This window comes from Meleagris gallopavo, chromosome 17 (assembly GCF_000146605.3).
Source record: "Meleagris gallopavo isolate NT-WF06-2002-E0010 breed Aviagen turkey brand Nicholas breeding stock chromosome 17, Turkey_5.1, whole genome shotgun sequence".
Lineage (NCBI taxonomy): Eukaryota > Metazoa > Chordata > Aves > Galliformes > Phasianidae > Meleagris > Meleagris gallopavo.
The window spans coordinates 8,891,843-8,919,735 of record NC_015027.2 but is presented as its reverse complement, the minus strand read 5'-3'; the positions used below and the strand labels follow the sequence as shown (position 1 = coordinate 8,919,735).

General features: G+C 54.8%; 3 protein-coding genes and 1 long non-coding RNA gene across 8 annotated transcripts; 2 read left to right on the top strand and 2 right to left on the bottom strand.

Annotated features, from left to right (window-relative positions):
* The first annotated feature begins 5,255 nt into the window (after positions 1 to 5,255).
* Positions 5,256 to 7,994, top strand: LOC109370287. The gene is made up of 2 exons (XR_002120298.1): positions 5,256 to 5,324; positions 7,417 to 7,994. It is a non-coding gene; the product is annotated as an uncharacterized LOC109370287 (long non-coding RNA).
* A 9,006-nt stretch (positions 7,995 to 17,000) lies between these two features.
* LOC104913567 lies at positions 17,001 to 21,769 on the bottom strand. 4 transcript variants are annotated; one of them, XM_019621118.2, is made up of 5 exons: positions 21,391 to 21,769; positions 21,228 to 21,324; positions 21,017 to 21,046; positions 20,090 to 20,169; positions 17,001 to 19,851 (listed from the first exon to the last, which is right to left on the bottom strand). In XM_019621118.2, the coding sequence occupies exons 1-5, from the start codon at positions 21,685 to 21,687 to the stop codon at positions 19,711 to 19,713; spliced, it is 645 nt and encodes a 214-aa protein (XP_019476663.1). In that variant the 5' UTR covers positions 21,688 to 21,769; the 3' UTR covers positions 17,001 to 19,710. The 4 variants fall into 4 exon arrangements, 1 of the variants encoding a protein (XP_019476663.1); XR_002120435.2 differs by lacking the exon at positions 21,391 to 21,769 and having other exon boundaries at positions 17,001 to 19,825; positions 20,090 to 21,046; positions 21,228 to 21,376; XR_795487.3 differs by lacking the exon at positions 21,391 to 21,769 and having other exon boundaries at positions 17,002 to 19,825; positions 21,017 to 21,378.
* Positions 21,770 to 22,454: 685 nt separating this feature from the next.
* On the bottom strand, positions 22,455 to 23,645 carry CRYBA4 (crystallin beta A4). 2 transcript variants are annotated; one of them, XM_003210997.4, is made up of 5 exons: positions 23,563 to 23,645; positions 23,347 to 23,465; positions 23,137 to 23,278; positions 22,899 to 23,041; positions 22,572 to 22,804 (listed from the first exon to the last, which is right to left on the bottom strand). In XM_003210997.4, exons 1-5 carry the CDS (start codon positions 23,599 to 23,601, stop codon positions 22,657 to 22,659), a joined length of 591 nt encoding a protein of 196 aa, XP_003211045.1. In that variant the 5' UTR covers positions 23,602 to 23,645; the 3' UTR covers positions 22,572 to 22,656. The 2 variants fall into 2 exon arrangements, with proteins under 2 accessions (XP_019476661.1, XP_003211045.1); XM_019621116.2 differs by having other exon boundaries at positions 22,455 to 22,804; positions 23,137 to 23,622.
* Positions 23,646 to 24,502: 857 nt separating this feature from the next.
* On the top strand, positions 24,503 to 27,887 carry CRYBB1 (crystallin beta B1). Its single transcript, XM_019621117.2, has 6 exons — positions 24,503 to 25,743; positions 26,248 to 26,407; positions 26,497 to 26,615; positions 27,244 to 27,376; positions 27,444 to 27,586; positions 27,674 to 27,887. Exons 2-6 carry the CDS (start codon positions 26,267 to 26,269, stop codon positions 27,852 to 27,854), a joined length of 717 nt encoding a protein of 238 aa, XP_019476662.1. The 5' UTR covers positions 24,503 to 25,743; positions 26,248 to 26,266; the 3' UTR covers positions 27,855 to 27,887.
* Positions 27,888 to 27,893: the final 6 nt, after the last annotated feature.

The following is a 27,893-nucleotide window of genomic DNA, read 5'->3' as shown; positions in this document are numbered from 1 at the left end:
TGCGGAGAGAGGCACTTGTTTAGCATATCACCATGAAAATCAGGCAGCATGCACGTTTGCGGTTGTCAAGAAATCCCTGCAAAGTGAAATAGGGGTGATGATGGCAGACGCAAGCCTGGCGGGGTTGGGAGTTGCATCCAGCTCTCAGTGCCACCCGCAACACTTCTGGCTGTGCAGAAGCGAGGATGCTGCTGGGGAATGTCCTGGGGAGGACTCCCTGCTGCTTTCTGTGCCGTGCGTTTGCCTCATTTGTTTTTTTGCAGAGTTTGCAACACCGCGATGCTGTCCTGGTGGCAGTACTGGGAGCACCCATGGCACGGAGCTCTGCTCCTCACCGCTGGGCTGGGTTGAGCACCCATGAGTGCAGCTCCTGCCTCTAATTGGGGGCCTCATTTTATGCAGGTGTCAGGCTCCAGGACATCAGATTTAACGAAATTCAACTTTCCCCACTCAGATGTACAGGTAGAAGCGCGGAACTGCCATGAAAGCGGGTCTGTGCCTCCTGCACATGGCGGGAGGAGGCAGCAGATATGACACTGTCAGCATCTCTCAGGGGACCGGCATATTTTTGTCGATCATGTAGCATCAGGTTCTCGTGTCACTGCATTACGGAGCTTGATGGCACTTAATACGCCATGACAAGGTGTAACATCAGAAATGGAACACAAAATGAGATCAAACGGCATTGCGGTCCCCAGAGGGCCCGATCAAATCCAAGGTATGGAAATTTGAAGGGAAAAAATGCAAACTCTCCCCCCCATAGACACCTCCTGAATCCCATTATTGAGGGCAGCCAGCAGCTGGCCTGGCTTCCTCTGTGGGAAAGAGGGCTCTGGGCAAGCGGTGCCATCCCCATAGTGCAGGTGGCCACCCACTTGTCCCTGTGTGCTATAGGATCTGTGGAGCCGTCTTGGCCCTGGCCACATGGAAGGGACCCCATAGGCACAGTCTTGGTGGGGAGTACCCATAGCCCTACCCAACTCATCACTCACCTCCTGCACCCACCCAACCCGTCACCCATGTGCTCTACTCACCCATCACCCACCTTCTGCACTCACCCAACCCAATACCTATGTCCTGCACCCAACCCATTGCCCACCTCTTGACCCACCCAACCCATAATCCATGTCCTGCACTCCACCCGACCCGACACCCAAGTTAAGAGGTGGCTGTTGCTCCTCCAGCCCAGCCTCCATCAGGGCCATGTCCTCAGGAGTGGGTGCTGCATGGAAAAGGATTTCTTGGGGGAACTCTGACAAGTGGTTTATGGTTGATTAAGCAGGTTCCTTGGGGAAACCAGGTTAAGCACAGAGCAATTTGGAGAAAAAAAAGAAAAAAGCCACACGATTTTTCCCTTATCCCAGCAATTTGGGGAAAAAAGAAAAAGAAAAAGAAAAAAGAAAAAGAAAAAGCCATTTTTTAACAAAGAAGAACTCTTTTCGTTTAGAAAATGTTAACCAGATGTTCACAAATTGCACGTCATGGAAAGAATGAGCGAGCTCCCTGGGCTGGGATCGGCCCCTCATCTCTGAGGTGCAGCTCTGCAGCACTGCTGGGGTGCTCACTGAAACCAACGGCGATGTGCTCTGCAAAGCTGCCACTGCCAACAGAGTCCATGCCCAGCGCCCGACGTGTGCTGCAGAAATAGCAGCAGGGTGAAGGGTGCAATGCAGATGCCCACTGGGGTCTGGAGGCCTTCCTGCAGATCATCATTGCCACTGCAGCCCTGACTGCAGTGAGTAAAACAGCACATGTAGGCATCCTCCCCGCACCCGGCTGCGTGCCCGCAGAGCCGGAGGCTGTTGGAAAGCTGTGGCAGCAGCCCCTGTGCCGAGGGGGCCGGGAGCCAGTTAGTGCAAATTATGCAGCAAGCCCCTGAGCATCTTTGCTTTTACACTTTTGTCTCTTGTCTGTTTTTTTTTTAGTGGCAAAAAACTAAACCTAGTCAGAACAAAAGGCCAAGGCAGCATCTAACCAACAGGCAGCACTCTGCATGGAGGGCTAATCACCGTGTGCAGGGATCCTGGCGCCGGTTAAATGAGGAGTTTTCAGCCTCTGGCTTCACCCAGGGCCATGAAGATCAGCAAACCGCTAATAGGGCTGAACCTCGGTGAGAGGCAGGAGGAGAAACTGTCAGCATTGCTGCTGTGTGCCCACAGCCCCGGATCCCCAACCAGAGCCCTGCAATGACAGCGGTGGGGAGAGGGGCCAGGCTGTTAATTAGCCGAGATGCAAACCGGGACGGGGGACTTTTCAGCTCTGCAAGGTTAATGCTGCAATTAACAGGCTTTGTCTATTTATGATGAATAATAATCGTGTTTGGCTTTTCTGTGGGTGCTACAAGCTGTCTCCCACCCACCGCCCCTCTCCTCCTCAGACCATCCGGGTTCATTGCTCACGGAGCAGAGCAGCGCCTCGCGGAGCGGTTCGTTAGCACAAATGGATTATGATGTTGTGTCTGATGAATAGTATCGGAAACAGCTGCCGGGGGGTAAAGCACAAACAGGAGCAATTAGCGCAGCTCCAAACAGAAAGAGAACCTGGGATCACCAAAGCAGAGCAGCGGAGCTCCCCAGCCATGCAGGACGTGGCAGATAGAGAGCTGCGGGTCCGGCGGTCCCTGTCCCCATCTGTCCTGCTGTTGCTGAGGACTTCGCCCAAAGGAGTTCTGTCCATGATTTGTTCAGGGTCAGGGAAACGTCCCTTGGGCCCAGCGTGCTGCCCAGGAGGGATGGCAGTGGGGCCTGTGACACAATGACATGGTGGCATAGGGGAGCTGCTCCCCCTGGTAGTAGGGAGCTGCCCCATGCATGGGTCAGGAGGGATGGGAGAAGGATGCTGGCCGAGGCAGCCTTTGGCGGTCGTGTGTCTCCATTTCATCACTGACATACACAATTAATAAACTTAATTACAGGTTAAATTGCGATGGCTGAAAAATGAGCACTGTTCATTCTCCTCCAGGTTTGCAGCCAGCCTTGCTGAGGACATGAGGGGCAAAGCAGCCCCAGCACTGCTGAGCCCAACGGGCAGCCTTGCTTGGGTACTGCAGGGCGATGCCCACGTTGTGCATGAGGGGCCCCACAGCTGCCTCCAAGGGGATTGGGATCCAGGTCCAGGGGTCTCCATCAGCCCCCACTTCTGACTGCCTCATCCAGAGGAGAAGGAGTTAACAGCTCCCTTCACTGCTGCAGCGCTGAAGTTCATTACTTGTGCTAATTGCTTTGAAGTCAGTGATTCGGCAGCTAATGGAAAATGTATCTCTAGGTAATAGATTAATTGGCCGCTGCTGACCAGTGTGCAACAGGATCCTGGGAGGGGCTCTGCCACGGCTGTTCCCCCTTGCACAGGGACCTGGCATCATACCCATCACCTGCTGCTGTCTGATTGCCTGCTGGCACCAGGGAGCAAGCAGGGACAGCTGTGCCACTGCTGCATGGGTGGCAGCCTGGGTGCCCCCTGGCCATCACATTCCTTTCTTTTCAAGAAATAATGGCATTGCAGCCACACAAGCGACACCGCCAGTGTCACCAGAGAAGCTTTCCTTCCCTGTATAACGAATGTGGCCATAAGTACTTCGCAACCATATGGTAATTATGTTTAATAAAAGACATTTCCTGTAATTAAACAGTTTTACTAAGGCATTATTAGCCCTTTAAGTTGAAAAATAGCTGAACAGAGGTGTAATAAGGTGCTAACATCTGTATTCGGTGTGCAGATGGATGGGAAGTGCCCATCCCTGGGTCGAACACCGGCCATGGTGCAGCCAGGAGCAACAGCACCGTGCGGCCGCGCTGCCATGCTGCTGCCTGCCGCTTCCCTTCCTTGATGCTGGTTTGAATAATTCAGTGTGGCCTCGTCTCGGGGGCACAGTTGGCTTCAGCGAAGGCAGACCAGCGGCCTGGCCAGCCTGCTAAGCATCCCCAACCCACTGCCTTTTTCCGTAAATCAGGATTAATGAGAGCGTGGAGGAAGCCCGGAGCCCGGTGCAGCTCTGCAGGCAGCTCACAGTGCTGGAATTGCAGTCGTTGTGAGTTGGGTGAGTGCCAGCCCCGTGTCCTCAGTGTGGGCACATGGAGGCTGGCATGGGGGACGCAGCAGCACAAGGGGTTCCCCACCTCGGTACGGTGATTTCCTGCTGCTCCCAACCCCGTCCAGACCTGGTCGCACCACAGTGGCACAGGTCCATGTCCATCCCCACCTCCTCCTGGAGCCCAGCAGCCACCTGCTTGCACAACACTGAGCACAGAAGGGCATTATTGCACTGCTGGGAGCATTTTTTCCTCCATTGGAATTTGTGCGGCCTGTCCTCCGATCATTTGTACGTTATCCATCATCCCCTGTCTCCCTGCCCTGCTGTCGCACAGCTCCAGGCAATCCATCTTACAGTTAAAAAATTGTCTCTCTTACACAGGGGCTTTCAAACAAGACAAATAGAAAGAATAAGATCTGGTATTGAGATGCTGCATACGGGGCGCGATGCACGAAGCAGCGGTACAAGATCCCAGCTGATTGTCAGCGGCAGATCTGTGGCACTGCCCCATTCTGCAGCCCAACCATCCCTGAGTCGATGGGATGGGTTTGCCCAGCTCGTGCTCAGCACATACACTGTACAGGGCTGTGCACAGGGCGGGCGTCCCCAGGAGCAGGCAGCCGGCATCCTTGGGCACTTTCTGCTGAAACACACCTGCACCAGAGATGGGGTGGGCAAGCACATGCTTTGAGGCCACCAGTGCCTGCACGCACTCACAGGATGGCCAAGGATTGAGGTTGCAATGCAAAATGCTCTTTCACCATTGGCACCAAGCTGGACAGCCAGGCCCCGTGCAGTACAGAACCCCTCCTCGCCTCTCCCTAATGAGAGGAAATCAATGCATGTGGTGTCAGATCTTCCCTCCTCGTGCTTAAGCAAAGCAGTTTTATGCTGCTTTAGACAACCTCCACTCCCGCCTGAGCTCGTGAGCTGCTGCATTTTGATGAGCTGACTTGCTATGTGCACTAAAAGTATGCAAAATATGTCAAGCCCAAGCAGAGATTTGAATCGAAATGGCTCTAATTACTTGTAATAATTTCTGCATTCCAACATGAAGCAATGTTTAAAAAAAAATCTATTTGTAGCAGAAATGCTAAGTTATGGCCTGAAGCAGTGATTGAGCACCTGGTAGGAAGGCAGGGCCAACCCAGGGGAACTCAGGTGTATGCAATGTACCTGAGTGACTGGAAGGGGAGGAGCCAGGATCCAGCCCTTCCCAGACTTCATTTAAGGGTTGGCAGTGGTGGTGAGAGTGTTTTGTTGGAGATACCTGCCTACCTGAGGCTTTCTGAAGGTAAGCAGATTCTTTCCTTTGTTTCATTTCTAGTGGCTGTTGCAGTTGAGTGAGTCCTTACTTGCTGCAGCCTGGGTCTTTGATGCTCTGCTGTCACTGTTGCACTTTCCATTGTGTTGCACCATTGCAACAGCTAAAAGACAAATCATTTAGCAAGTCCCTTGCTTTATTAGGCAATTTACTTTGCCGTAGTTTGAATGTTTGATTGGGTGATCACCCAGAGCTACGCACCTGTAGATGGCTGTAACAGAGTTCATCCATTGTCACTGATCAGAAAGCTAACCACCATGGAATCACAGAATCATAAAGGTTGGAAGAGATCTCTAATATCACCCAGTCCAGCCATCCACCCACTTCCAGTATTGCTCACTAACTGTACTTTTAAGTACTACACCCATCCTTTCCTTAAATGCCCCCAGGGGCAGTCACCCCCACACTCCCTAGGCAGCTTCTGCCACTTCCTGACCACTCCTTAGAAGAAGAAATTTGTTTTAATAGCCAGCTATCATGGGGTCACCTAGGCTATCAGTCTGTCACCTTGGCACCAAAGAAGGGGAGAAGCTGCTCTTTTCCTTTGTTTTCCTTCTTTCTCCATCTCCCCAAGGTCCCTGTTACCCCTGATCTTATGGTGAACCACTGAGGGCTTTGGGGAGGGCTCAGGGTCAATGGAGCCACCAGTGCCCAGCTCCGTTCTGCACCTCAGCATCTCATTATCTGGAGCAGAGATGCATTTTAGCAGCAAGGCAAGGAGGCAGTATAAGCTGCTGCAACAGAACAGCGTCCTCTCTGATATTTTACTGAAGAGAGTATTGAGGCAATGGAACTGGGTGCCCCATCTGTGGAGGTGCCCAAGGCTATGGATGAGCCCGGGGCAGCCAGCATATGGCAGGGAGTTGGAACGAGATGATTTTTAAGGTCCCCTCAACCTGAGCCATTCTGTGATCGGCATTTAGGAGCATCCCAGTTACTGGGATGAGTAATTTGGCCCTAAGCACCACCGTTTTAACATTTATTGCATTCTAAAACTTTGAAAACATTCTATGGATCTTGTTCATCGTAAGCTTGCATTCCTTTCCAATACTGACAAACACAAAAGAAGATTTAGAGCAAATAGAAATAGTCCCTGGCCAGTGGTTGCGTCGCTGCCTCCTGGCAGCCCCTTTGATCCCTTTTCTGTGGCTTGTTTTGGTGTTGGGAGCAGCACAGGGGCCGCAGCAGTGCAGCGCCATGGGGCCACATCCTGCAGCGCCATGGGACCAGGCGTGGAGGCGTAAGGAAGGGAGCACCAAGCACGTGGCGGTGGCAGCCAACCGGGCCCTTCATTTAGACAGATTAAGCAAGTTGCTTATTGCCTGTGACATAATTTAGATGAATGGTGTGGGTAATCCATCAGGCAGACCCTGCGCAAGGCCCTGGAAGCAGCCGGTGGGGGATCCCATTACCTTACATGTGTTAACAGCCAAACTCCTTTGTATAAACAACAAAGTGGCTCTCCTGAAAGGGCCGATTTTCCCTCATTGTCTGCGAGAGGAGCAGCGGGCGGCGGTGATGGATGGCGGTGCAGGCAGGGCGGGAGGCGGCGTGCAGCGGGGGAAGAGGGACACCATGTGGGGACACTGTTGCTGCTCTGCGCCGGGCTGCACGCTGCAGCTCTGCCCGCTGCAACGCTGCATGCTGCGACAGTGCGTGCTGCAACGCCTTACGTGGCGTGGATGCAGCGCTGTGTGCTTCGATGTTGTGTCTGCACGCTGCAACACCTTGCGCTGCGTGCTGCTCCTCGTGCACCGTGTGCTCTGCAGCTGTGTGCAAGCAGGGTGGGCATGATGGAGGGGGTCCCGAGGCAGCAGCTGTATGAAGGGGCTCGGGGAGGAAGGGGTGTCCTGAGCTGCAGCCACCGGTGTGTGAGTGCTTGGCAAAAAGGGTTCAAACACCAGGCTTTGTGCTGGCTCAGTCCCCTGGCAATAATCAACATTAAAAATCTCATTAGGTTAGAGGCACAGAAAAGAAGGAAAGCAGTTATAGCATCTTAAATATTGAGTATTAAGCAAAGCTTTCCATTAACAAACCGCTTATTTCCTTTCCCCTGGGCCAGAGTCAGGCTTTAAAAAGAGGAGCACCCTCTGGAGGCACCGGTGCTGGTGATTCCTGCTCCTGAGGTGCTTCCTGAAACTGGCTGGGGATGCTGCTGGAGCTCATCTCGCTTCCTTGGAGACAAAATTAGAAAAGCACAGATGAGGGAGAGGAAAGCAGCGAAGAGGGAAGCAGCAGCAGTGCTGAGTGAGGCCTGGATCTGAGGAGCAGCATGGACCCAGCATGGGGCTGCAGGGACCCAGGTCCTGGGGGCACCTAGCAGCAACCACTGTGTCCTCTGCAGCCAGGAGGGTCCCTGCTTTGCTCCAGCTCTAAAAGAAGCCACGGAAGTCGTTTATTGCTCCTCAACTCCCCACCAGGAACATTATCCCTTAATTGCTGCATTTATTCAGACTTATTCTGTATATCTAACAATAATGAGTATATTAGATATGTAATTATTACTGTCATAAACGTAATAGTGACAAAACAATAATTGAAATAGTGTCTATGAGGATAATTCACCGTCGCAATTAATACTGCCCTGCTTAGTTAATATGTCACGGTTTAAAATAAATGCTGTCATTACTCCATTACTAATACCATGTTATAATAATTATTGCAGCAATAATTAAGTGTCTATAGTGATCACGAATTGCCACAGATTGGGATAAAAATCTCTGTAAATAACACAGGGACAGCTCTGCATTTGGTTGCAGGAGGGCTGGAGCAGCTCTAGGTGCTTTGGTTGGGCAATGAAGTGCATTTCCTAACCAGCACAGGTACTTCACGATAACTCAACTTTACTTGAGTCCAACTCAATTTTCTCAGATTAAATAAAATTTCAAAGTGTCACTCACCAGCAAACTATCAGTTGGAAGGTGGTTGATTTTTCTAACCCCATCTCTGGTCCAATTACAATTTTTAATCTATATGTAGATAATGGTGAACAAAACCCCTGTAGAAATGTCAAGAGTGAGGAGGTTATTAGCTTAGTTTTAATTACTGTCTATCATTCTTAGAAAACCGCAGTAACCTGATAAATTAGGTGACAGCTCTGGCTGTAGAAGTTTAGGTGGGCTTTAAAGAAATGAGTTGTTTTTTTTAACCAAAGGTGTTGAGAGGGGCAGTCCTTCCCAGCACCAAGTAGGCTGGGTGAGCTGCACAGCCATGTCCTGGCACCAGCATAGTGCCCAGGGATGCATGGTGCCACTCACTGGCTAGAACTCATCCTCATTCTCAGTGTCATCCTCAACCTCATCTTCATTCTTATTTTAGTCCTTGTTTTCATCTTCATCCTCAACATCGTCCTCATGCTTGTCTTCATCCTCACCCTTCATTGGAACAGGTTGCCCAAGGAGGTTGTGGATGCCCCATCCCTGCAGGCATTCAAGGCTAGGCTGGATGTGGCTCTGGGCAGCCTGGGCTGCTGGTTGGTGACCCTGCACATAGCAGGTGATTGAAACTAGATGATCATTGTGGTCCTTTTCAACCCAGGCCATTCTATGATTCTATGACTGTCATCTTCACAGCTCTGGTGCCACTGGCCCCAAGTGGACCCTGCCCATGGCTGCAGCTGGAAAGAAGCAGCAAGCTTATTTGCTGAAACCATCATTTGAGGTGAATTTTATTTCTGCACGAGCACAGGACTGCTCTTGGAGCCCATCTTGTTTACTATTTGTGTGTCCGTTGCTTCTAAGGAGATAAGCTGCCATTCTGCTCCTCTAAAAAGCACGTAATATGACAGGTGAAATGTCAGAAATGATGATCAAGGCTTGGGGAAAACATTCTTTGGCTACGAAGTATTCCCACTAGAAATGTTAAATTGGAGATTAAACATAAATGTCTCTAAAAAGCCCTGAATGCAGCACACATCGTCCTGCCATGTGCACACGCATCACCATACATGCAAACATGGGGGCCATTTGAAGCCCAAGGCAGCACTCAGCCCTGCAGCTCTTTGGGAATGAGGGCACAGGGATGTGGCACAGCAAGGACCCCATCTCCCTGCAGTGGCTGCTGGAGCTCCCTGGCCCTACTCCATAGGCAGTTATCCTTCTTTGGCATAGCACGCTCTGGCCACGGTGGCTCTGCTGCATGTTAGTGTGGATTGCCTTGCATGGCCGTGCTGCATCCATCAGCTAATAAACAGTTCATTATGCTGGAAGAATTATCTTTGCTGGCTTTAAGGTCAGCTGTAAGGTGGACATTATTACTGGCGGGAGGCATAGAAGTGCAGACCATGGCAGATAGCAGCCTGTAACTCTTTATTATTTATACCAACACAGCTGTGTTCCTGGGGATGGAGGTGGGGTGGCCGTGCTCACCCGGTGGCCCATACAAAACCCAGCCCACTTTTGGGACCCAGTGGGGTGCTCACCCCACGGCTGTGCCCTGTGTCTCCCCTCCCTGGGCCAATGGTGATGCCCACATGGGTCAGGGGTTGCTGCTGACATTGCCACGGCAATCACAGCTCCCTTCCACACTTTTTGAAATTAAAATGTGCCTGCGCTGGAAGTTGTTATCAAAAATAGAAGCATTTTATCTATCTTTAGTACAGAACACAGATTGCATGGAGACATTCAATTTGGAGTCAATTTAAATTTCAATTGTCTGTGAAATCTAAATCAATAGGCTATAGTTCAATGGCGCTTTAATAAAACAGGACATAACAGAGAAATCATTAGGGATTACATATGATAAGAGATTGAAAACAGTGTCTGCGTAATGGTGGGGGAGCCATTAGAGAATTACCTCAAGCATTTGCAAGTAAACCAACAACCTTTTTCTCCTCCTGAGACTAACAAGAAGACTTAATCGTGCCGCAGTGCCTAAAAATACATCTCTGTCAGCTGTTGGATTGGGCACGATTTGCTGTGACACCCAACTGCTGTGCAGCCCAAGGTGAGGTGGGGGTGGCTGGAGGGCATGGAACCTGGTGGTGGAATGGGAATGGGGGGTGTGGGCAGCTCTGGTGAGTAGTTGGGGCTGCGGAGGGGCAGGGGGTGCATGGCAGCAGCCTGAGCTCTGGGACTGGGGGAGGAAAAGAGGTCACATGAGGGAAGAGTAGATTGGATTGGATTAGATTGCATTGCACAGGATCACATTGCCCAGCTCTGCGTTGCACTGCACGCCATTGGGTGGCATTTGCACAGCACTGCACTGGATCTGATTGCACAGCACTGGATCAAATTACACAGCGCTGCACAATACTGGATCAAGTTGCACAGGACAGCCGTGCACAGCTCTGGATCAGATTGCACAGCACTGCACAGCTCTGGATCAGTTTGTGCAGCACTGGACAGCACTGGATCCAGTTGCACAGCACTGCAGGGGGGGCAGAAAAGCAGCCATGCTCTGCACCCTGCCCACCAGGGAAGTAGTGATGTTTGCATGCTGTTGCACCCACTCAGTTTGCTTCCTGCAGATGAGGTGATCTGATGAGATCAATTAAGCTGTAAGCGCATCTCAGGTATTAAAGCAGTATTAATTGGAACTATGCTAAAAGTAGCTCTAATTGCTGCAAATCCTGTTTGCACCGGTCTGGAGGAGAATCAAGGCAGCAGAAGATGTTGACGTAACCAGGAGAGTTTTGCAAGGTCAGAAAAGCCTCAACAGCAAAAACCAGAGCGTCCTTAGCTGCCACAGGGCCTGGCACAGCTGCAGCAGAGCTGTGTGCATGCACACACTGGGAGCCTGCAAGGTGCAGTGGTACAGGAGGTGCCATGGGAGCCCTGCACAGCCAGGGGAGGGCTCCTTTTTGCCTATTTTGCACCAGTGTGACAGGGAAGGAGCTAACCCTTAGATTAACAATTTCAATAACAAACCAAGCGAAGTTAAGGGCATTTGAAAAATGTTTTTACAACCTTTGGTTAACCTGCAGTAACAGCTGTTTGAGCGCGTATAAATAAGACTATTCTGTGGAGGAGACAGGAAAAATTGGTTTTATTTTAAAGGACACTGTTTGGCTCCTGCGGTGCAGTGGCATCTGAGGAAATATTGTGCAGCGACTGCTGCGCGTCATGTGTAATGCTCAGAAATGCAGCCACGGAGAGCAATACGTTTGCTGGCTCCTGACAGCTGGGAAGCCGGGGTGTATTTTAAACCTAGCATCTCTCCGAAGGATCATTTGGAGAGGGAGGAGAAGGAAAAAGCCTCCAGGATGGCTGGGTGCTGGCCAGCCCGGCCTCGTGGTGTCCCTGCCTGTGCCCCCCTGCCACCCGGTAAATACATCCCCTGCAATGAGGCTGTAAAGCACGAGTAATCCCCGCTGCCCTTTCTGCTAGAAAAAATCATGGCCTGGATTGGAAGCAGAGACATGCTTTTCTCCACCTGGAAATAAAAGTGTCACAGCACTTGCCACTTCAAATCCGGGCAGAACGGGCTCCGGAGGCCACTAGAGAGAGAGACTTTAAGCCTTGCTGTTAAGAATTACAAGAGATCCACTGGGCAGCGTGGAAATACAAGAAATACTACAATGCCAGTGCTAAAACCTAATGAGAAATGGAACAAGCCGAGACAGAAGCTTAACAAGAAATAGTGGACAAGTCCCCCAAGAAAAACTGCAGGCGGTGAGGAGAGGAGCTGCCAGAGGCTCCGCAGCCGTATTGATCAGGGCCTGAGAAATAGGAGGGGGCCTTTGGAAAGTAGATAAAGCGGGAGATATACAGCGGGAGAGGGCCAGAACTGATGAAAACGGGAGAAAATGCGGCTTAAATCAAAGGGCAAATACACAGAAAGAGAAAAGGTAATAGGATTTGTGTTTATGGCTAAAGAGGAGAGTTGTGGGGAGGTGATCAGGCACGGCAGTAATTGAAAAGAAATGGAAAGCAGAGCCCAGTATAAATATTTTTGGGGAGAAAGTGGGCTGAAAACTTGAAATAAGCTATCGTTAATAGCAGCTCCAAGAGGAATATGGGAAGAATATGCAAGGAATTAAAACAAGGGGTTGTGGGCAAGGGATGGAGAGCAAAGGTAACGGCTTGAGGAGCAAACCAGCTTCTGCCTGCCCGGTGTCGCTCATACCTGAGCAGTGCTGGGGTTGGACCAGGAAAGGCCTCCTGGGGCTGTGCAAAACGCTGCGCATCTGTTTGCCTTCTTGTCTGCTCAAAACCCAGTGGAAATGCCCTCTGTGGTGTGCATGCCTGGCCACATCCCTCCTTCTCTGCGGCGCAGGGATGCTGGGGTTTCCAGGGACCACATTGCCTGGGCCTCTTCCATGGGCAAGTGGGGTTGTGATGGGCACGTGGGGTAGGGATAGGGTGGGGTAGGGATGCAGGGCTCATTTCCCACCCTGGGGCAGGAGGTCTTTGGTGACTGCTCTGTGCACTCAGGGGATGCAGCTGCTCCTGGGCACAGCACAGTGCGAGCCCCGGAGACGTGGTGTGCATGGCTCAGGACCAGGCAGCGGGTGCCCTGGCTCAGGGCACTGGCCGTAGTGTCATGCAGGCTGCTGCCTCCTTCCAGCTCTCAGACTCTGCCATAAGGCAGGAGCTCGATCCACAAATTCTCTGCATCCTGCCTACTAAATCTCACCTGTCTCCAACCTGCTGCAAGGCGTGCTCACCAGCATGCAGGGCATCTCTGCCAGCTGTGGGGTTCTGCAGCCACTCCCCTCACTCCATGGGCATGGGATATGCTGGGGCAAAGAGGCAGTGTGGGGAGAGGGAAGCGTGCACCCTGCCCTTGCACACTCCCATGAGGTTGACCCCCCTCTGCAGGGGGTGAGCTCCCTGCATTCCACCTGGATGCGTGCAGTGGGTCTGCAGAGAGTGTGTGGCAGCAGCATCCTGCCACGGACAACCCGTCCATCCATGGGGATTCAGACAGCTCTGGATTGTTCCAAGGGATCACAGCATCCCCAGCACCCGCAGCCCCAGGGCAGCCTGCTCCCTCTGGTTGCCATGGCAATGAGACTGAAAGGTTTGGCTTTGCTCCCACCATGCTCTGCGCCGAGCATCCATCCCTTCACATGGGCACGACCGTGGCCAGACCAACGATGGAATATTAATATTAATCAGAGCTAATTGCAAGCAAGCCACTCCCACCCTCCACACTGAGCCTGCCAGCTGCCGGCACCATGCCATCACAGTGGTCCTTGTGTCCCCCAGTGTTCCCAGAGCCCACAGGTGTGGAGCAGGTCCTCGTGCTCTTCCCAACTGCCACCAAAACCTCCCTGCAGTGCTCTGCCACACCGCTGAGGTACCTTCCCGTCTGAAAAAAGTAATTAAACGGAAAGGTCGTCCTTATTTATTCTTTCGTGACGCAAGCCCCAAGCGACCAGATAGTCAAATTAAAGCTCCGAAGTGTTTAATGAGGGCTGGGAGTGGGATGTGGGGCCTGGATCATGGCAGGAGCTGTGCTGCATGGCACTCAGCAAGGGGCACAGGACCCAAGGCTGCTCCATGTGCTGCGGAGCTGCGGCCCCAAAGCACCGCCCACAGAAGTGCAATATTCACAGGGGAAGAATTTTTTTTAATAGGGCCCCATGGAGACATCAGAGCAATTTTCAAGGAGGTTTGAAGCCACCGGGAAGCTTATTAGATCCGTTCTGCAGAGTTAATTTGATGTTGGTAATCAGTGAGCAAGTTAAGCAGTTAAGGAGCTGGTGGCTGCCAAACGGTTTGGCTGCTGAGCCCGCTTGTAAGCAGCGGTTACTAATGAGTGCTTCATGAATATGAATGAGAGATGATTACAGTGTGGAAAGGGCAGTCAGCAAACCATAAACTTAATTTTAATCTTTTTATTATCAAAGTCACGTTATTAATAATAGACTTTACATGAAGACCTGGCTTCATCAGCCCATTAGGGCGGTGCCCGGCCCCGCTCAGGGCCAGGGCCAGCCACCATATGATGTGCCCATCACCAGGAGCCCACGGTGCCCTTGGATGGGGCTATTTGGGGTGCCCATAGCATCCCTTGGGCTCTTAGTGTCCCACGGGTGCCCTCACTCATTGCCATCCCTTGTGGAAGACATTGGCTGCTTGTGAATGGGGAACTGAGCACCCCAATCCCTGCTGCTCAGTGGCATGTCACAGGTAACGCAGCCCTCGCTCCCCATAAAGGGATGATCCCATTGTCTCCGAGCCTAATTAATTGTAATTATTTTCATATGACACTATGATATGGGCTGTTCGTGTAACGAGGTGGCAGTTCCGGTGTGAAATGCTGAAGCAAGGAATGTAGAACATGCTAAAAAATATTAATCTACAAATGAAAATGATTTTAATTGGATTCTGCCTTTGGGGTCGGGTCACTGTTACATTTTCAATCAGAGTTGTCCACTCAGCAAAGCGAGCTGCACAGCCCTTCCAGATGGAAACAGCGAGTGGCTTGCAGAGGTTAATAGGAATGTTGGAAAATAAATAGGTTATTGATTGATAATAACAATAAGCTGACTCCAGTTCTACCTTCCTGACCTTCCCTCACCCAACTTAGAGAAAACTCAGTTAGCATCTCATTATGGATCACCTCCCAGTCCCACGTATTAATGAGAACATGTGGGCCAAAGGGACACTGGGAGCCAGGGGATCCCCTGCAGTCCTTCCTGATGTGCCAGCAGCCTCCAGGGCCACCAGTATGCACTGAGTGGATAGGAATGGGGTTTTTGCCCAAATGGGTGCTGCCCCCACAGCACACCAGCAGCACCATGGTGGCCGTGATGCTCAGGGTCAGCAGTGGGTTCCCCACATAAGGTGCGTTGGCCTTTCCATTTCCCCTCCCACCACCTGGTTTGCTGGAATGTAGGTGCCACACTGCTCCCAGTGCTTGCTGCAGGCTTTACCCAGGAATGGAGCATTGCATTACAGGAGGCAGAGCATGAGCTGATGGAGATGTTTTTCCTGGTCTGGCACCAGCACAGCCCTGCGTGTAAATGCTGTTATAAGGTCCAAGCACTGATAATGTTCCATTTTGCGCAGTCCATCTTCTTAACATTTTCAGGGTATTAACTCAGTGGAGCATTAGTTGTGAGAATGAGAAGTGGCCAGAAATAAATTATACCGGGAGAGAAGTGCAGTTTGGGACTTCATAATTTTAATTAGCATTACTTCCACCTTCCTAATGAGGTCAGGTCAAGGGGCCGCCTGTGCTGCTGTACTTCAATCTGCACTGCAACCCCCCGGGCCAAGCAGAGACTGCCCATAGCATCCCTGTGAGGCAGTGGGGCACCCAAAGGGACATGTGGGCATCCCCAGAGACCTCCAACTGTGCCCATGGGGTTGGGCAGGAGGGAGAGGGGCCCCGGGACTGGGGAGCAGCCCAGGGTCAGTGCTCTGTCTGCCTGCCCCAGCACAGTGGCAGCTGTGTGGTTGGCACCAGGGTGCTCTGGGATGTGGGAGGCACTCAGGGCCCCACTGGCAGAGCCTCTGGGAACCCTCACTGGCTCCTGGCTGGCAGTGCTGGAGGAACCTGCATTACCTGCAGCCGGGAGCAGAAACGCCACATATCAGTTTCGCGGAATCACTTTGCAATTGGATGCAAATGTTGTTCATTCTCTTGCTTGTACGCATTTTCTGTCAACACGTGTTTGAGAGACTCACGGCGACGTGTCAAAATGCTGCTTAGTGGGGAGGGTGGGAGTGGGGTGGGGAAATAAACGCAGCGTGTTGGCTGCTCCCCTTCGAGCTGCCTGGAAGGGAGGGGTTCGGCAGCTGGGGCTGTCCTGCCCACCAGCCGTGGGGACAGCGGCCAGGTGAGGGCCGTGATCACCGACACCCGAACGGGAGCCGCACCTATGGGTGCCCCCCAAAGCATCCGTTCTGCGGGCGGTGTCCCTGCGCAGTGCCTCCGCTGCTGCTCGGGGCTCCGGGCTGAGCCCTGCGGGGACGCGCACAGCCCTTTGCGGGGCCGTCACCGCAACGGCGCGGCAGCACAGGGCTGCGTACAGCGGGCTGCTGTCGGTTAGCGGAGCACGAGCTCCATCTGCTGCCACCGGGCCCGGCCGGTACCGCAGCTCCGTGCCTGCACCCCGCCCCCCCGGTTGCCCGTAGTTCTTCGGCCCCAAACCCATGCAGTGGGTGTGCACCTGCTGTGAGCACCCTGCTATCAGGAGTTGGGGGCTGCCGTGCTGCCAGCTCCGGTATTGCCCCCATGCAGTGCTGCCCAGGCATGCTGGGTGTGCCACGGGTCTCTCTGCTTCAGTTTCATCCTCCGTTGGTGCTTGGGCAAGGGGCATCCCTCATGCCCTGCCTCGGCTGCATTGGGTTGTAGCACTCCTCCCCATCCTGCACACATTCCTCTTGCCCCAGCCCCTGCATCCTGCTGTGGGGGCGGGTGTGGAGAGATTCATCCGTCCTGGTCCCGTGTACTTAGTGTAATCGCATGCAAGGGAACTGCCCCTCTCCAGGAACTGCCCTCCAGTGTCAGCCCATCAGCCCCCTTTGCTCCCTATGGGGAAGGGGAACCACTGGCTGCAGTGCCAGGAGTTGCAGACTCAGCAGTCCCAGGCTCTGCTCCTGCATGGGGGCTCAGCATCCAGCAGAATGAGGCCTGCAGCTGCAGAGGGGTCGATGTCTGCACCCGCTCCCCAGGACCTGGACCCACAGGGGTCCCCATTGAGTCAGACCACCCTTTCCCAGCATCCCTGGCCCCCCCATGCCCCACAAAGACACTGCACACAGGTGTTTGCACACTTGCCATGTTCACAGCAGACATTACAGGCAGTAAGGACATCCTTGGCCCCACGTCCTCTTCCCCAGAGCATCCTTACCCCGTGCCAGCACTGAGCCCTGCATCCAGCAGCACTGCAGGATTGCAGGAACACCAGACATTGAGAAGGCTGTTGGGGAACATGCCTGACTGACTCAGCACCCCTGTGTCTGGCTCTGATGCCCTCCCTCCCAAAGACCTTCAAGGCACAGCTAGGGCAGGAGGAAGGTGACGCACAGTGAAATTCTCATGCCCTGGTACAAGGTGTATCCTGGGCAGGATGGGGTATCCCAGGGCCAGGTGCTGTCTGGACCTCTGCCCACAATGTTGCTGGGGGTCCCACACCCCTCTTTACCACCACCTATCTCCAGGCAGGTCTCAAATGGGAATAGACAGACAGACTGTCTCCCAGCCAAGGGAAACATAGGATAGGGAGTGTTGAGGTGGCAGGGGTAGATTAAAGGAGGATGCATCTCTGCAGCTCCAGGCAGGCAGGGCTTGGAGCACACAGCCCTGTGCTCATGATATAGGGATAGAATGGTACTCGTTGTTGCAGGTTTCTCCCCAGGGCCTGAACCTACTGCCCAAAGGGATCCCTGCCCTGCCCTGGACCTGGCCCATCCTGCCGTCCTCCTCTTCCTCCTGCTCCTTTTCCCACTCTGCTCCTTTGCTCCATGCAGAGCCAATGTCTCTGCTCTCCCATCAGGAATAAGCAGGCACCCTCCTCAATCAAACATATGAGCACCAGCCCAAAAACTCCTCCTGATCACAGCCTGGCTGAGGACAGGGAGTGGATTGTTAGTGGTTAATGTGGAGGAGATGGGGAGCTGCTTGCCAGTGGCTGCTTCAGCTGCTGATTCCCCACTCATGGCTAGGATGCAGGAGGCAGCCAGCTTGGTGCTCCTCGGCTGCAGGTCCAGGAGCCAGGTCCCTGTCCCAGGGATCGAAGGCAGCACAAGGACAATCATGGTCTGCTGGATGCAGGGCAAGCTGTGCTCTGTGCATGCTGGCAATGCCCTACACACATGAAGCCTCAACCCCATGCAAATGTAGGGGAGTTTTACCTAATTTCAGACCTATGGAAAGCAAAGTAAGGGCTGCAGCCCAGCCCCAGCATTAGCAGCACACTGACTCTGCCAGGCAGAGTGCCTCCGGCCAGCTCATCACCATCACTGTCACTGTCACCATCAGTGGCTGGCAGGACACTGTGAGTACCAACCCATGGGCAGCCTCAGCTCTCAGACCCTCATGGTTAGTTAGGAGCACGCTGCTGGCATCGCTTTCTGCATGCATCAGGGTCACGAGATCACTGCAGAGAGAAAAAGGGAGCAAAGAGAGCCAGCAGAATCTGCAGCTGCCCCGCGTGTGATGCGGAGAGGCTGTTTCCATGACAGGTGAACTGGGGTGGAAGGCTCTTGGCCATCGTGCTGCTTTCTGGGCAGCTTTGCTGGTTTATTGTGGCAATTGCCAGCTGTTCCTTATGTTTTTGGCATTGTTCTCTTTCCACTCAGTATCTTTTCCTCATTGAATCACGTGAAATTTCCCAGAAAACAACAGGCCAATAGGGAAATTTTGAAAGCAGCCCTGGCCTGAGCCTCTCCCTTTGTGCTGTACCCAATGGCAGTGTGGGGTCAGCAGCCATGGGTCCCTGGGTGTGTAGGGACCACTGCTCATCTGTCATGGCCAACAGCACTGGAAAGTTGAAGTGCAAAGAACAATTGTTAGAGGCAATAGAGAAACAAGTAAAGAGAGGTTAATGTAGGCTGTTAGTAAAGAGAAGCATGGCATCGTCAGTCGCACTTAGGGAACATATACACTAGAAGAGAAATGAAGAGAAAAGCAGCAACGATTAGTTTGTTTAATTCAGTTCAGGAATGTGTTAGTAACAGAGAGATCCACTGGCTTAAAAAGGAACTGAAAAGCTTCTGCTGATAAAACCATTTTGGGCTCCCAGTCAGCAGCAGAACCATATGCAGCACTCTGGGCATCGCAGCCCCACTGCTGCAGAGACCAGTCCCATACAGGGGGCATACAGAGGGGTTGCCCACCTACCCTGCCTGCCCCACATGCTGCCTGGCTTCCCCAGCTCCATAGTACCCCGCACAGCCCCGTACTTACCCAGCTTTTCCGTTCCCCTTTAAGGCCTGTGGGCTGTTAGTGAGAGCGGGGCTGTTAGTAGGGCATGCGCGGGTGTGTTAGTGGGTTAGTGATCACAGGGGGCACACGGTGCCTGGGGGGCCTGGTTAGTGCTGGAGAGGAGCAGAGCACACGCATGCACAGCTGGGCACGGTTAGTCCCCGCGCAAGGCAGCATGGCTTTGGAGAGCAGGAGACGTTTTTGGGCTTTGCCACTGGGTTATGGGATATGGGAAGGTGTCAGTGGATGGGTCAGCGCAATGCAGCCCTCCTGATGAAAGCTTGGCGGGGACCTGCTGCTGTCACCGTGCTGGTGAGGCACACAGAGTCTGAGTACGCCCTGTGATGTGCAGCCCTGGCACCATGAAGATGAGAAATGGACTCCAAGGAGGGGACAGCCTCATCAGTGCCAGAGTGTTTGCAGGAAGAAGAAGACCCCAGCACCTGGCAGAACCATGTGAAGGCAGTCCCATGTCCTCAGGCACTGCCACCACCATCTCTTCAGCCTTGTTCCCACAGCAGCCGGGCTGGCATCAGGTGGCTCCGCTGGGGCCAGCAGCTCCAGTGTCCACGTGCAGGCGGCTGTCACGTCCCTGTGCCCCAGTGCCCTCGGGTGAGAGCTGTGGCAGAGCCACGGGGCTGGTAGTGCTGGGAAGCAGAGATGCTGTGAGCACCTAGGGAGCAGACCCTCCTCACTGCCACGCACCTCTTGGAGCAGCCCCTGGTCACGCAGCCCTGTGGTGTGACCCATGGACCCCAGGGAGGGCAGCTTTGCTCCAGGTGCAGAAGGAGCAGCCCCGAGTGCAGGTAGCACAACCTGGCTGCACAGACCTGTGCCAGCTCTAAGACTACGGGGCGAGCACAGGGCTGGGTAATACCAAGGGGTGCCCACCTGACCCACAGGGGTCCTACCTGTGCAATCTGGCTACACGGGCACCGTGCAGCGTCCCCCATCCCGTCCGGCTGTTCCTCTGCGAGGGCTGCACAGGGGACTGTGTGTGAACAGACCTCAGGTCAGTCATTAGCAGCTGCAAAAGAAAGCAAGCAACGCAGCAAGAAAGCAAGGAGCAGCACCGTGCTGTCAGATCAGCACCGAGGTCCCCAATGCAGCACTGCCTCAGCAGAGCGTGGCAATTGCCATGCAGTGAGGGCACCCCGTGCCCTGCAGAGCCCTCAGACCCACTGCTGTGCCCGCACCTCTCTGCTCATGGGCTGTAGCAGAGGCAGACATCCCACCTGGCCGCGTCCCGCTGGGAACAAGCAGCGTGGGGCCAATGTGGGAAAAGCAACAATGGCCCCAAACCCCAGCGGGGCCGCTCTGCGATGACTGCGCACTTCAGCTGCCGAGCAGCTGCTGTTTGCTGCCGAGGTTCATTGTTGCTGCTCTGCCCTGTGGGATGATCCCTCCTCCCTCCGCCCGCAGCAGTGGTTCTAGTCTGAGCCCCCCCAGCACCCTTCCACCCCTCCCACCCCGCTGCTGTCCCCCACCCCACTGCCACCCTTTGTCCCCGCACCGCTCTGCTGCTGCTTTCTGTAATAGGGAAGGGTCCCCAGAGGGTTGGGGGTCTCATCCTTCCTGGCTCCCTGGATGAGATGGACATGCACACAAGGCAGTGGAACAATGAGGGAGAGAAAATGGCTCCCCAAAAGGAGCCTGGCAGCAGCTGTCACATTAACTCTTTGCAGAGGGAAGAGCTACCCTCAGCCTCTCTCCTCTAAAACCCCCACCTAACATCACCAGGCCTGGAGGAAAATGGTGGTTTCAAAACAAAGAAGCAAACCAGCATTTTGCCTGCTTCCTTTCCAGGATCACTGAAAATGAGGCAAGAATCCATTTACCTGTCTCGAGCCCTATTCTTGATGAGGATTCTGAAAAACAACACGAACAAGCGGTGCATCCATCAGTATTGGTGCTGGTACTCAGTGTGGGGCTGCGGGCATCGAACCGGGGGGCTCCCGGGGCTGCACACAATGCCCCCCTACCCTGGGCCTGGAGAAAAGCCATGTTCCCATTAGGAAATAGCAGAGGGAAAAGGAAGGGCAGCATTACCTGGCTTCCAGGTGGCAGCCGGCTTGGGGACCGTGGTCTGCGTGCTCTCTTGGCCGCTGTACAGCTCCTTTGTGCTGGAGCTTTCCAGAGAGATTCCCTGTGCAAGATATTGCCATGCAAACTCCTCCCCCGCAGCCCCTGCCGGCCCCGCAGCCCTACCTACATGCAGGAGGATGCTGCAGCGCCCATGAAATGTTAATGCTGGAGATGCGGCCCAGGCAATCTCTCCCTCCCCCCCTCCCCCTTTGGCTCCAAGTGATGGGTGGGGGTTGGGGCAGGAGGGGGCTAAGAGCAATGGCTGCTGCTTGGGGAGAGCGTAACAGCTGTGGGTGCTGCGGTGTTGGGATGTCACTGTGCCACAGTGCATCATGTGCAGGCACCCAGGGGCAATGCCTGGCCATCCCACTGTCCCCAGTGGCATCACTCCACATGTAGGTGCACTGCCCAGCTCCATGCACATTGGATGGGAGCCGTGGAGGCTGTGCTGCCACAACTGTTCTGGGGCAGCAGGAAGATTTCGCTCAGCCCATCCCCACACTGTCTGCTTCTACTTCTATTCAGTATTTTTAATTATTATGTCCTGTGAGGAGGATCTCTTCCCAGGGAAGCATTGTCTCCACAATGGTCTTTCTTTTGCAAATGCCAGAAAAGGGACATCTTAATGCCATCAAACCTTTTTTTCTCCAGAGCTCTTCTGAAATGAGAAATATTTCTGAACCATTATTTTTTCCCCATCATATTGCCAGCTTCAGCTCACTGCCGTTTTCCCACAAGACAAAGATGTTGTTGTCTCAGCAGCCCTCACCAGCAACCTGCTTCCTCCATCTCCTGCAGCACTGAACAGGGCCAGCAGGAAAAGCCCTGCCCTGAGGCTCCTCTTTGGGCACTGCCATGCTGCAGGGCTGCACACTGCTGCTGGGTGCATGGCTACAGGCGTGGTGCATTAATGCAGAGGAGTGTATATGGGCACAGGCATGAGTGCACAGGGTTTTGCCATGGGTATAGGGGTGCATACACAGGTGAGGGGGTGCATACATGAGTGCACAGGTGTGTGCTCAGGTGTGTGCATGGATGTTTGCATACGTGCAAAGGTATGGAGGAATGTGTGCATGGGTGCAGTTGTGTATAGGCATGGAGATGGGTGCACAGCATGCAGCTGTGGCCTGCCAGACCTTGCAGCTCCTAATTCCTCCTGAGCAGGGCTCAGGCAGCATGGTATCCTTCCCTGTCTGGTTGGAGCCACAGTGCTGGTTCAAGTCCCCTGGCAGTGGTGGGGACATGGGCACCCCTGAGGTGCCCCATTGCCGCTCCCAGCCCACATACCCCTCCTCCAAGTGTGAACACACCATGTTGGACAATGGAGCTTTTATTGAGCTTTGCCACCGTCACAGCACAGTCTGGGGGGTGCCTGCAAGTGTGGAGCTGGCAATCACTGCTGGACCCTGCGGATGGACTGCACCTGGCCCGTCTGTGCATGGGAGCCCCACTCCCGAACGTGCTTGTACTCGCCGGCATGGCTGTCGCTCTCCAGGAGGTACTGGAAGCCCCGGTACCCGGGGTACTGTGAGCAAACCCACCTGGCCACGAATGGAGCAGAAGGAGCAACGTCTCAGGGTGGTGGCACTGACAGTGGTCCCTGCAGAGTGCCACCAGCCCTGCCTCACTACTCACGCGCCGGAGCAGACGAGAAAGGAGCCCACGGCACTGCCACCCCAGCCCAGCTCGGGCAGCGAGGGGCAGTCATCGCTCAGCTCCCCCCTCCTGCCCTGGAAGTTCTCCTGCTCGAACAGCAGCAGCTGGCTGCGCCCGTGCTCCTGCACCGAGATGCACCGCGTTGGCACGGCTACGCATCACCATGGATGGGGACAGCACGGGGTCCGGGCACGTCACTGCACTGGGTGCTACTCACAGCACAGGTGATGGGGCGGAAGGAGCTCATCCTGTCCACGTGGTAGGCGTTGCTGCCACTCCACGCCTCCCAGCACGGATACTCACCACGCTCCAACACGAACTGCTGTCCCTGGAAACCGCAGTGCTCGAAGCCCACCCAGCTGCGGGAGCCAAGGGTGAGTGCCTTGGGGAACCCCAGCCCCACAGGATCCCCTGGCCCCACACTCACGCCCCACTCTCGATCCTGAAGGAGCGCACGGTGCTGAAGCCACGCTCCGGCGTGCTGTAGCAGTCGGTGGTGAACTCGTGCCGCTTGCCCTGGAAGAAGGGCTCGTCCCACACCACGATCTGGGGAGCAGGGATGGATCAGGGCTCTGTGGGTGCCCTGCTGCCAGCTGTCTGTGGGGCCAAGGCTACGCTCCCAGCCTTCCTTTGCTTCCTGCACCTTCCAGAGGCCGGAGGACGGCCTGCGGCGCTGGATCATCACGGCTCTGCGTAGGAGGGCAGCAGGACAGGAGCTGTGCCCTGGTGGACAGGGGGAGGCTGGGGGTCCGCACTGCTCTCCTACTGTGCTTACTGGGGACGAGTGCTGAGCCCGGAGGTGGCGTGGCCAGCAGCTCTCGGGCAGAGCTTTTATAGCCTCCAGATAGAGACAGGACAGGAGAGCATTACAGAAAGCCCTAACTCAGCACACGGCAGGAGGAGGGACTGGCGGAACAAAGGCAACGCTGCGGGGGAGCAATGAGCTCGGGACACCACAGCTCTGCTCCCAGCGCACCAGGCACGGGCTGTGACATGACCCAGGGTCTGTGCATGCCCCCCAGCCATGCCCTCCACCTGCCCCAGGCACAGAGCACAGAGCAGGGAACAGTAGCATGGCAAAGCCGGGGGCTGATTTGCAAAGGCATTATAGGGGCCCAGTGGTGCAGATGAAGATTTATGGGTTCTATCTCTGTGCTCAGGGACCTGAGAAGAGCCTACAGAATCTACACTGTACCTAAATACCTTCCGCTTTTGCTCATAGTGACCCCCTCCTACTGCATAATCCTGGGGCAGCAGTGGGGAGAGAACACCCCTATAGCTGCAAGTTGGGAAGGAAACCAGGAGCAGGATGAAAGGAGTTGGATCTGCAGGGTGGTGGAGGCTGGATATCAGCACTCAGGAGCCACCAGCACAGCTGTGCGGTTAAGAAAACACCTGGCTCTAAGAGGAAGAAATGCAGCTTAAAATAGAAAGGTGTCTAACAACCATGAAAATGAATGCAAATTGAAAGCCAAGAGTCATGAAAACTGTCCACAATGACGGTAAGGAAGTGGACCCTGGGGAGAGCAGCAGCAGTGCAGCACACCCGACAGTGCCACGGGGGACAGCACGGTCAATAAGGAGAGAAGAAGAGATCGATGAGTGCTTTTTGTTTGGTATTTTGGGAAACGTCCCAGGTGGTGCTGCTGAAATTGCACCACTATGAATTAACACTTTGCCCTCGAGGGGAACGAAAGCAGCAGCTTCTGAATGAGGGCTGTGGGCTCGCCGAGTGCACAGCTATGGATGATTTACTTTGTCCACGCTGGAAAGCTCAAACTGATGCTGTTGAGGGTTTGATGGGACTGCAGGCTCCCAGCAGGCACAGGAGAGCAGCTGCTGGCAGGGTGCCCCCAGGTGCCCCCCCTTGCTCCCTCTGCCCTGCCTCCCAGCAGCTGACACAGCACTGCTGCACCAAGGTGGGATTTGCTCCCATGCAGCACACTGAGAGGAGAATAAGGAATGGTACAAATGAGCATAGCACGTGTTCAATGTGCTGAAAACTGGCTGTTGAGTGGGGATGGACATAGTGGGCACAGGGACCAGAGGGGCTGCCAGCTGTGGCATCCTTAGAGGAGAATGCTGCTTTTATGGACCAAGACATACCAGAAAATGCCTGCTTTGACCACACATCACTTGTGGAAAAAAAATTAAAAAGCAAACACAAAAGCAATGCTTAAAGCATTTCACAATCTTGCATTCTTTTTTACAGTCTTGTATTCTCGCAACTTAGTTCCTTGGAGCTGCCCAAGGCCATAGATGGTCTATGTAGGTATGGAGGGATGTTTAAAGCAGGACAGGTAGTGCTCAGGGGGAAAATGAGGAAGCAGAGGGTCAAGCTGTTCAGTGCACTGCTGGGTATGTCCAAGGTGCCGAGACAGAAACCTGCAGGGCCAGGGAGATGGGGCTGGGAGCCCTGCCTGGTCCCATGGGCTGGGCTTGGGGCAGCCACAGGGCTGGAGTACCATGCCCAGCAGCAGCAGCAGTGCTGGAGCCAGGTGCTGGTGGGCTCCAGGGGTATATATGCCCTGTGCAGAGCCGTGGTGTCGGCGTGTGGCAAAGTGGCGCGGTCAGGTCTTCTGTTGTGCCGCTGGATAAAGGAAAGTGCTGGGTTCAGCGGCTGGGCACAGGGCCGGGGAGAGGCTTCCAGCTCACCCAGAGCTTTGCAGGATGTGATGACTGGGCGGCCGCACAGACACTGATGAGCTGGCACTTCCATTGTGTACCCGCCTGCGCTCTGCCCTTGCCAGGCTATAAAGTGGGGGCCCCGCTGCACCCCGAAACACAAGCCTGCTCCCTCCAACAAGAAGCAGCAGCTGCCCAGGTAAGAGGAGAAAGTCCCCGGGCGGTGGCACTTGCTCCAGCCAGTCCCAAGGGGGGGAGAGGAAAATGCGGGTTTTCGGCTGTGCCCACGCTGTGCCCACCGTTCCTGGAGCACCCTGAACCAGCACGGTACTGGAGGGTGCAAGGAGTGTCCCACTCCCCCTGAGACCCCCTATCGTGGTGCCACCAGTGGGGTGCCCACTGCAGGTCACGCCAAAGCAGGGCTGTCTCCTCCCACCCCACCACCCATCGGTGGCCCCAGGGCTGTCCCGCTGCCTGCTGTGCTCCCACGCACGCCTGTGCGGGATGGCCCCAGGGAGCTCCGGGTACCCCCAGCGATGGGGCCATGCTCAGGGCTCTCCTGGGGATTGTGGGCAGCTGGCATCTCTTGTGGCCAAGGCAGGACCCATGTCCTGTGCGCCTGGGGGAGCTCCTCACCCCCACCCCAATAGCACGGCCACTGGGACGGTGTCCCCACTGACCCCCCCGGCACCTCTGTCCCCAGACCCGAGCTGACCACCGCGATGTCTGAGACCACAAAAACCGCTGCTCCCGGCCAGGCTGCAGAGGACAAGGAGAAGGCGGCCCCGGCACCAGCTCCATCCTCCGACCCCACTCCTGTCACCAACAGCAAAGGGGAAGAGCCCTCCACGGAAGCTTTCAGGGTAAGCCTATGTGTCCCCAAGCGGAAAGACAAAGTGTCAGGGAGAGGGACAGCAGCAGTTCAGGGCCTGATTCCTTTGCTCTCCCCCAGATTGTCATCTTCGAGCAGGAGAATTTCCAGGGCAGGCAGATGGAGTTCACCAGTGAGTGCCTGAACCTGGCAGACTGCGGGTTTGACAGAGTGCGCAGTGTCATCGTCAGCTCCGGACCGTGAGTGACACAGTGGGGACCCAGTGGGGACCCAGCAACCCTGGGCCAGAGCCAGGCAGGGAATGGGGCCAAAGCAGCGCTGGGGAGGTGGGATGAGGCCTGGGAAGCAGTAGTAAGGGGAGAAACTTGGAAACACAAGGTCAACGGGGGACAAGTCCCAAACCCTCAGGGTCTGCTAGAGAGCCACTGGTGGGACTGCACCCAAAGCTTTTGCTCAGGGAAAGACAAAAGTAAAATCAGCCAAGTGTAAGGTTGTAGTGTCCACAGTACTCTGACCTATCTCCTGCCATCAGGAAAATCCCCGCAGCAATAGCCCCATGTTGAAAGGAAACATCCAGCAGTGAATGTGGGGATACTCTCGTGCTGGCTGCCACTAGGTGGCCCTTCCAAAAAGGTGGCATTGCCACCGTGTGAGCACTGAGCCCTGAGCTTGGGTGCACAGTGCAGCGGGTTGCTTGGGAGCCTTGGTCCTGTGCTCCATGATGTAAAGTGGAACAAACGCACTGGGAGCACAAGGATGAGCGTGGCACACAGCGTGTCACCCTGGGACCATGCAGTAGAGCTGCTCTTTGGGCAGTGCCTGTAGTGCTGCAGGGCTCCTGATGTGCCATACCCTGCCCATCCCCAGCTGGGTGGCCTATGAACAAGCCAACATGCGCGGGGAGATGTTCATCCTGGAGAAGGGCGAGTACCCACGTTGGGACACCTGGTCCAGCAGCTACCGCAGCGACTGCTTCATGTCCATGCGTCCCATCCGAATGGTGAGTGCTCAGCACACCACGTGCTGCGGGCACCATCCGCCCATCCCAACGCTGCTGTCCCCCCCAGGAGGCCGAGGACCACAAGATCTCCCTGTACGAGTCCGCTGACTTCAAGGGCAACAAGATGGACATCCAGGAGGACGACGTGCCCAGCCTCTGGGCTTATGGCTTCTGCGACCGCGTGGGCAGCGTGAAGGTGCCCAGCGGAACGTAAGCTGGGGCTGCACCGAGGGGCGCCGGGGGGGGGTGGGGAGGGTTTGGGCACGGCACTCAGCGCTCCGTCTGCTCTTCCCGCAGCTGGGTCGGGTATCAGTACCCCGGGTACCGCGGCTACCAGTACCTCTTTGAGACCGGGGACTTTAGGCACTGGAACGAGTGGTGCGCCTTCCAGCCCCAGATCCAGTCCATCCGCCGCATCCGGGACATGCAGTGGGACCAGAAGGGCACCTTTGTCACCCCCGAGGCGCCCTCCAACTGAGCGCGGCCCCGCGCCCGCCCCGCGCTCCCCCTGCACTAT